The sequence below is a fragment of the Cottoperca gobio genome, chromosome 18, assembly GCF_900634415.1.
Source record: "Cottoperca gobio chromosome 18, fCotGob3.1, whole genome shotgun sequence".
In the NCBI taxonomy this organism is placed as follows: domain Eukaryota; kingdom Metazoa; phylum Chordata; class Actinopteri; order Perciformes; family Bovichtidae; genus Cottoperca; species Cottoperca gobio.
Window position 1 is genome coordinate 9,426,155 of NC_041372.1, and position 9,843 is coordinate 9,435,997.

The 9,843-nt window shown below is 40.6% G+C and overlaps 1 protein-coding gene across 1 annotated transcript; it reads left to right on the forward strand.

Annotated features, from left to right (window-relative positions):
• Positions 1–6,485: 6,485 nt before the first annotated feature.
• On the forward strand, positions 6,486–9,594 carry LOC115023722 (alpha-2 adrenergic receptor). Its single transcript, XM_029454936.1, has one exon. It carries the CDS (start codon positions 6,780–6,782, stop codon positions 8,079–8,081), a length of 1,302 nt encoding a protein of 433 aa, XP_029310796.1. The 5' UTR covers positions 6,486–6,779; the 3' UTR covers positions 8,082–9,594.
• Positions 9,595–9,843: the final 249 nt, after the last annotated feature.

The window sequence follows — 9,843 nt, forward strand, 5'->3', positions numbered from 1 at the left end:
GGTTAAAAAGAAGGAGAAAAACTAACCTCTAAAGTCCATCGTGTGTTCAGTGACAGAATCTATTGATCGGCCATGACATGTTTATGGATGATGTCATGGTTACAGTAATGCACACCGCCAGTTAGGTGCAAGGACAACTTGGAGATACTGATCTTGGTTGTGAAACGCGATCGAAGACCTCTCTTCTTTGCTTTAACATTTCAATATAAAAGGTTATAAAAGTTTAAAAACATCATAAATATTTAATAGAAGATTCGGATCTACGCTCCAGGTTTACATTTACACTTGTGGGACATGGATCTTCTTTTACATTCAATTATGGTTTAGGTCATCTTGTATTACTATGATGTAATTATCTTAGTCTTTTGGAAACTGTTGATAGATTAAAATAGAGTTCAAACAATTACTCAATTAATTAATCATTTGATTGACAGCTAAAATCAACTTTAAGAGTTATCAATCTTAAGAGACTTTGTGACCGACATTGTTTTAAAGAGCTGCAGTTAAAGGGCACTGATAGGCTGGCACTTTCCCGTGTCAATGAAAGATTACACTACTAATGACAAGAGAACTGCTCTTTTTGGTCATGGAGCTCTGGCAGAATCCCATGACGGTAACTTAGGAGCTTGAAAGGGATCTCAATGAAGCGGAGAGCCACTTGAAATGCCTTGAAAATGTGCATTAGTTATGCGAGTGATCAGGCATTACAGTTCCAAAAGGTATTCTCTGCAATATTTCTGCTGCGTTTGGACCCTCAACTTAGTGAAGAGCTTTATCCTGCTCCCTTACATGACCTCTCCATTATTATTGATCATACAGTACCTGCTGTACTACATTTACCAAACCCTGTCAGCTGTAGCTGCTCACAATCTTCCCCGAGTCATTTCTTACTCACATACAACTCTTCCTAAAATATCAAACAGAACCCTTTCTCAGCACATTCTCAAGCAGCTGTTTGAAGTTTAAAGCACTGGTGTTACCACTAACAAGTACTTTGTTTTCAATTAATCTGCAGAAAATTTCATACGGGGGCAACTTTGCGTTTTCACGTGCATTAGGAGCCATTTTTGAGGTTGAATGGATCGAACCTCCAAATCCTCTCTACCAACTGATAGACAGGTTTTCAATACGTTAGTTTTATGTTAATCTGATTTAACAACCTTGTTTGTGAATAGCACCATGTAACCATGTAATAATGCAGGACTTGAATTGGTTTATATTGTGCGTTTAGTAGGTGCCCATATTGGAAGCAGAGTTCTGAGAATGATAACAAAAGGAAAATATTGATTCTATAGACCAGGGGTAGCCAACACGGTGCAAGTGCGAGCACTTGGTCGCTCGCAGGGACTAGGTGAGTCGCCCGCAGAGCATGTTCTAAAAATAGCACTAGTCACCATGGAGCTCCGTCTAAAATGTCTATTGAATTGTTTTGCTGTTTTATTTTTTTAATCAATAACACTTGCATTATTTTTTGTTTTAAAATGACAATATTGAATATAGAATTTTAAGAACAAAAATGTTTTATGTAAATGTGAACTCTGACCCTCAAGTTCCATTTCCCTGGAGACAAGCTAGCGGGAGCAGCTACGGTGGGGCGCGAGGTGCGTTGTTTACGCTGAACATGGCAGAAAAGCGAAAGAAAACTACTATTCACAATGATTGGGAGGAAGAATTATTTTTTATAACAGTGAAAGAAAAGTGTGTATGTCTCAATTGCGGGGCGACGGCAAAGCGGCATCATTGTGGAGACACTTCGGTACGTGTCACAAAGCTACCATGCTAACTAACTAACTAACTAACTAACTAACTAACTACCAGCTGCAGCACTGCGGGCAGAACAAGTTGAGAGTTAAAGGCACCAGGCCGGTGAACAAGTCACAGAAAGCAACAGAAGCTTCACTTAGAGCTGCACATTATTTAATTAAGAACAAGAAAGCCTTTTCGGACGGAGAGGTCTTGAAAGGTGCAATGATGTTATTGAAAACACTGTTCTAAGACGAGAGGAAAGGTTCCGATGTGATCTCCACTCTCTGATGCAAAGTTAGTGTTTGTACAAACAGGATATGATGTGAAGATGTGACAGTTAATAATGATTTCATATAAATGTTACAGAAGTGATATTTTGTACTAAAATATAATTGCTGGGATTTTGAACAAAATGCTACAAATGTCCTCATTCATACAAAACTGTCAATAAAGATATTTACAAAGATATCAGAGATGTGATGACTTTCAAATGTTGAAATAGATTGAGAACATAAATAAATAATGTTGCATGTTTAAATATATCTGTTTCCTACCATAAATCATTGTTAATAATCATTGTGAGGAATAATTAACATTAATATGTGATCAGACAGTCTCCTCACATATATGAATATGAATTATTATTATTATTAATATTTTTATTATTAATGATGTTATCATTAAAGGTGAACCGTGCAACTATGTTATTCAGGAAGTTTGTATCAAACAAGTAGCCCTTCGTATTATTCAGTACCCTTGAAGTAGCTCTGTTTCAAAAAGGTTGGTGACATCTGATCTAATCAGTCTACAAAACAACCATAAACTGTGAAACATTCCCATCATTATATCTAAAACAACACTTAACCTGTCCAAAATGCAATAATAACCAATTTACTAAAATGTAAGACCAAGAAAAGCAGAACATTCTCACATTCATTTGAATCTTACAAAATCACAAAGGTCCTAAACGATATGGATCAACCAACTCTACCAACTGGTAGACAGGTTTTCAATACGTTAGTTTTATGTTAATCTAATTTAACAACCTTGTTTGGGAATAGCACCATGTAACCATGTAATAATTGGTTTATATTGTGCGTTATTAGTGCAAAACCACTACAAAGCTTAAAATGAATTAAATCAACAAAAAAACAATTGACACGCAGTGAACCTAAAGTGACTTGGAATCTTGGGCTTTCCAATTCTACAAAATCAATGTATGTGCTAGTGGTGTTACAAAAGTATTGCAATCACAGGAACTGGTTGTGTCATCTGTCCAAAAATATTGAAAAACGTTTTGAAAATAGACCTTTAAAAAGGTGTTAGCAAGCATATTGCAATGTCAAGTATGTCAAGTATTAACAAGGCTTAAGATACTCACAAGGTACGCTATTCATGAAGCAGGCACTATGAGTTGTTGTCATTACCGTACTGTAGATGTGGGTTATATTATAATATATAACCATATTCCTCCTACAGTAATAAGCTCAGTAGGCCATCCATGCATGTAAAGAAGTCGTCGGGTGGACGGCGGGGTCAACGAAACATTGCATTTTTACACAAGAGACTGCTGCTCGTTTAACGTTTTCATCCGACAATGTTTAACAGCATGACTCCATTTGTTCCATAACCTTAAACAAGCTGGCCACGATTATGTAACCCAAACCATGATCATTCCCCATTACTTTAAGCTTGACAAGATGCTTTTAGTAGGTGCAGCATGCCCCTATGGAAGCAGAGTTATGAGAGTGATAACAAAAGGATGATATTGATTCCATAGACTGATAACATTCGAAGAGGGTCATCTACATTTTCTCAACAATTAGGAAAACTCCATCTGCTGATGAAGACGGTGTGACATGATGAAAGCTCCTGAGCAGCCACTAAGTTGAACTCAGTATGTTGGTTTTTTTTGTCTTTGAACCTCAACATAAATAACCAGGTTAATATGTTTACAATTCATAATTATTCCCAAGACAATATTATAACAAGATAAACGGGTTCGGTGCACAGGAAGTACCGATAGCAAACAAAACAGGTCACGGAAGCAGGATCGAGGAAACCGGGAAGTCAAAGGCAGGAAACAGGAACAGGATACACACGGCACAACAGCTGGAACTCTACGACACGAAGGTGCGAAGACGAATGTGGCAACGAGGGGAACAAAACACGCAGACTATATACACCAGGAAGTGGGCGGGGTAACGAGACACAGGTGGCGACACTAACGAACAGATTGGGAACACCTGGGGGCAGGAAGTAGACACAACTGAAAAGTGACAAAATAAAACAGGAAGTACAAACAACAATAAACATTTGACGGACAGCAGGAACCCTTACTAGGAAGTAACGTAATCCTTAACACGAGCTGCTCGTGCTGATCGATGCGCTGGAAGACATAAGTACACATGCAGCTAAGCACTGTAACCGAAGGAAAATATGAAACATGGAAGTGCAGATGCAAAGCTAACAATCTGTCAGACTCAAATTCGTGTAATATTAATATAGTGGAGGATGCAGACACATTAACGTTATTAAAAAAAACAGTTTTCCTGACAACTGAAGATGTAACCTAAATAAATAATTCTATAAATAATGTCCAGGATGATCAGGCAACTAAAGGGTTCATGCGGAGCTTTCACTCAGACGGCTCTCCTCCTCACGGTTCCTTCTCGTTCCCCACAAGTGCTTTTTGTGCTCAGCTAACAATACGCCACTCACTCACTCACTCACTCCCTCGCTCCCTCGCTCCCCAGCAGCGCTCTGCAGGGAACGTTTGTTTACTCAGACTGGCCGCTCTGCACACGACTCTGCTGCCACTCTAATGTAAACCTCATCTTCTGTACAAAGGAGAAATGTCTACTTCTGTCCAACTCCATGCATGCTTTGCATTCAACAAGCGGCCTTCCAAACATCCAAACCAGCTCAACCTAACAGGCTGTATATGCACACAAACATTACACATGAGATCCAAGAAACAACAGGACTATACAGCAAGATCCTACTGGGGTGATACACACCGATAGTCAAGACCAGTAAGAGTAGAGTTCTTTAAACAGACATGAATCGTCTGTGATGGCTCACTGCACCTCCTGCACGCTTAACACATCTTAATCTTGTGTCGGTCGGAATATCACAAGAATATAGAATACATTGACAAGGGCTTTCAATCCATAATTAAATAGTTCACATGACAGAGCAAGTGTACGGAAGGGGAATTTAATTATATATTTTGTACTCATTTCAGTGAGTCAGTCTTGATTTGAAATATGAAGCAGCAACTTGCCTCAACCTTTATGGTAATGATACGATAATACGTAGCCTAATGAACCAAACCGCCAAACATCGTAATACTTCATGGTTTATCGTTTAACACTGGATTATTTCCCAAAGATATTAATCATTTTAATTAGTGTGAAAATGTATCCGCATCATCTTTCTCACATTACTGTACTAGAAGCTATAGAGCTAACCAAATGTACATTTCTGTTGGATTTTCAAGCATCCCATTTAATATATCATGTCTTCTCGAAGTCACCTCGTGAATAAACTTCAATAAAAACAAATGATCTTTGAATTACCTTGAAGAATCACTTCATCTTAGGTTTATTCAAAACACACTTTAAAGCACATGCACTTTGAACCTATAGTTAGAACTTAGTTTGTGTACATTTTTAGATGTTTAACCTCACGTTTTTTTATATATTGCGTTAAGCATGGATGCCATTTTGAACATGTTCTGTTATAAAACAGATGTGAAATGGAACAATCTGTACCATTAGGGAGAAGTTCTCAACATTTTTAGCTTGCGACTCTTCAGAACTAAAACAAAAAGGTGGCTACTTGACTTCCATCATGTTCAGAGCACTGGGCTCCACTCTTCTGCAGAGCGGAGAAGAGTACGATTATCAAACCACTCTTATTCCCATTTTATATGACAAAAAACAGGAAAAAAAGTGACATATTGCACAGCAGAATTTGTGGATTTCTGTCCATTTAAAATCAGCCTTTATAATATCAACAGCAGAGACCACGAACACTGACACATCAGCAGGCATCTTATTCCACCTGTTAAATCAATAAAGCACATTGCCAAGGTCACAGAATACACTTATACATAACTGTACACACATATGTGTGTGCCATATATATGCATATGTGCATTAGTGATGAAAAACAAGCGTATACTGGACATGTGGATGCTTTAAGGGGTTGTAAGAAGAGGCAGCCTGTTGAAAATGTTCTATACGCTCTTTACAGAGGAGTGTGTCTGAATGAGCAGCCTGGTGAGCTCAATGCCAGAATCCCATCAAGCCTCACACACATCTTCAACTTCCCTCAGCTCTCCCCATCACTACTCTTCCATTCCCTACACCTCAACACTGCTGCCAAAACAGACACAACTCCAACAATCTAATCACACATGTGTCTGGCAGGTGTTTGTTCACATATCTCTGTGTTTTACCTCTTTGCATGCGTTTCATTGTGTGAGCTGCAATACTGACCTCCTGTGAGTTGACGTTCTCCCTTAATTTGAGTCATTGCATTTGGAAATGTTTGAGGGTTACAAAATAATCTGGGATCAAATGCATTCTTGTCCGTTACTCTGTCATATAACAACAATATGAACATAACGCTCCGTGGCGGGGGCGGGGCGGTAGTGGGTGAGTTATGAGAAGCACACATGGGGCATCATTAGGAGCGAGAGCGCACCATGGTGAAGGAAGGAGAGCTGCGGCACTCAAGTCCTGACTATCAGGAGACGCGTGATAAGTCTATAAAAGGGGTGCAAAGAGGGGTTATTTTTTTGTATTGAAGTAAGTAATGTTGAGATATGGTCAACCGGCTGCACATAACCCCCAAAGACTACGTCAAGTTGGAATCTTTTCATGGGCGCGTGTCCATCTCCTCGGTAAATTGGCTGCGGAGCTGCGAGTTTTTTTTGATGGACTCCTCAGTCATTAACGGGCTGAATGTGAATTCATGCCAAGATCCAGCCACTCCAGGATATACATAAAGCGCGCAGAGTCGGGATGGATTCGTTTAACGCCAGCGGAATGGACGCGTTCACGGTGATCCATCTGAATTCCTCTTGGAGTCTGGACAGTGGATATTCTTTAGCAGCGATAGCCAGCATTGCCGCTCTTGTAAGTTTTCTCATTCTCTTTACCGTTGTTGGGAATATTCTGGTGGTTATTGCGGTGTTGACGAGCAGGGCGCTGAAAGCCCCACAGAACCTGTTTCTGGTGTCTCTGGCCACCGCGGACATCCTGGTCGCCACTTTGGTGATGCCGTTTTCTCTGGCGAATGAACTTATGGGCTACTGGTATTTTGGAAAAGTTTGGTGCGGCATTTATCTGGCTTTGGATGTTTTGTTCTGCACTTCGTCTATTGTTCATCTGTGCGCAATAAGCCTGGACCGCTACTGGTCCGTTACGCAGGCTGTAGAGTACAACCTGAAGCGGACTCCCAAACGCGTCAAGTGCATCATCTTAATTGTGTGGCTTATATCTGCTTTCATCTCATCTCCGCCGCTCATATCTATAGACAGCAACAAGGATATCAGCTCTCAGCCTCAGTGCGAGCTGAATGATGACACTTGGTACATCCTCTCCTCCAGCATGGCGTCCTTCTTCGCTCCGTGCTTAATCATGGTGCTGGTGTATATCAGAATATACCAGGTGGCCAAAACCAGAACCAGAACCATGTCGGGAAAGAATCTGAGGCCAGATGGTGCTACACAAACTGAGAATGGACTGAGCAAAGCCACCTCCCCTTTCCATGGCGAGAGAGAGAACGGCCACTGTCAGTGCCCACCTACGCCCAGCCAACGCACTGTCACTATCGGGCAACAGACTGAGGATGGTGACATAGAGGAGAGTTCCTCCTCAGAGGGCAAAGGTCACAAAGCCCAGCAGGAGGACTCCCTGAAAGCCAAGAGGGCCAGTCAAAAGAAAATCTCCCTCTCCAAACAGTCCACTCGCATCTCAAGAGTCAGTAACAAATCCATGGACCTCTTCGCCTCCAGGAGGAAACGTCGTCGGAGCTCCTTAGCCAGGAAAAAGGTCTCTCAAGCCAGGGAAAAGAGGTTTACATTTGTGTTGGCTGTGGTCATGGGGGTGTTTGTTGTGTGCTGGTTCCCCTTTTTCTTCAGCTACAGCCTATACGGTGTGTGCAGGGAGCCCTGTAAGATCCCAGAGCCGCTCTTTACATTCTTCTTCTGGATTGGCTATTGTAACAGCTCCCTCAACCCTGCCATCTACACCATCTTTAACAGGGACTTCAGACGCGCCTTCCAGAAGATCCTCTGCAAGTCGTGGGGAAAGTCCTTTTAAGTTGTGGAGCAGAACTGCTGCATAAACCGTGACAATCTTTAAGGAAATAGCAAAGTGAAAAAAAAAACCAAGCCTGTTTTGTCTATTACTGCCACTCGTTGCTCACTGTTAAGTCTCATTGTCCTGTTGTAATTCAGTCACGGTAGTGCACGCCACCAACCGCCTACTGGGTGTCTCCACAAGTTTTAACATGCAGTGTGTTTCCATTACAGGCTTTCCCAGTCTCATTAGTGAGCACCACCATTCCTTTCTTCCTACTGAAGTGTGCTGTAATGCTTTATAGTGTATCATTGACCAAGCTCTTTATACATCCACAAAAGATGCACACATGGCTGGATTTAACTGGCCCAGGGCGAAAATTAGCTTGAGAGCCCCCTTAACCGCACTTATTTGCTCCTATTTACTCTGTGGAATGTGTACAATTATTCATTTTTAACATTTTTGTGCTGGAATATTACTCGGCCACAGATTTGCTGTCTGGTTAAGAGAGGCCTAATAATTTGGGAATATGCAACGTACAGTACAGAAGCACACAAACTGAGATAATGAAGGTTTTAAAACGTCATTTTGTCACAAGGATCCTTTTCCTGACGAGGCCTTAACTGAATAGTTGACATTTTGGGGGGAAAAAAATGCTTATTTGTTTTATTGCCGCAAGCTAGGTGAGGAGATCGATACCAATGTCAAACTATTACCTTGTAGATTAGGTGATAGAACCAATCGAAAAGGCCCCTTATCGTGTCAATGTTGTGCTTCTCACACACACACACACACACACACACACACCTCTCTTTCACGCTTGTTTACATGTGACCTCTCCTCAGATGCTTAATATGTCTACGAGTCCTTAGCAGTTCAACCTAAGCGATTTTACTTTCTCTAATTATTTAATTTAAATATTGTTGACTTAAACTATCTAGTATTTTACAGAAAAAGGGAGAGAGAGAGAGAATCATTAAGTATACATGAATATATGACACCTTTGGGGGGTCTGACCGCTGACTGTGGATACAATTTAACCATGTACTTTCTTTTTTGTCTGTTTGCCATGATGATGTTGGCCATGTCAGCTTTTACATCTTTTGTTGAGTGTCTATGCTGTAAAAACTGAGTGAGAGCCTGGTAAATTAGCCGTGTTCTTCAAGTTCCCGGTGCTTCGAGTGCATCCGTGATTGACAGCACAGCTGACGAACGACAAAAGCACAAATTCAGTCTAAATCCCCACAAAGTCTGTGTTCTGATCTCTGACTGGACCTTGAAGATTTGAGAAGGGCTGACACTCCAGACGATAAGCTAATTATTTGTATGACGTTTATTTTCACAGTGGCCATAAACGACGGAGTATTAGGGAATAAAAATGCATTTATTCTTTCAAGAAACTACCTCTCTGTTTGTATAGTTTCTGTTGTTTGTTTTCAGGTTTACAGTTTTCAAAGTGCAGTGCACATCTTTCCTCTGCTTAAACTGTCTGCTGTCTTGCAAAAAAATAAAACATGAATGAGTCTTATGTGCACTTTTGGTGTGATGTTGCGATATTAAGCCCCTTTAATGCTCATGTGCATCTAATGCTTAGGTAGCAATCAGAGTTATATCATTTATTTTTGAATGGAAAGACAGTTAAAGAGACTAACAGGTTCTATTACAAAGAAATCTTTCTAATCTGGTAGTTTATGTCTATTGCAGTTTACTTTTGAGCTGGAAGATCCCTATTTATGCAAAACCAGTTAGATCCGACATTTGGGTTTAACTGTTGAGCAGTTAA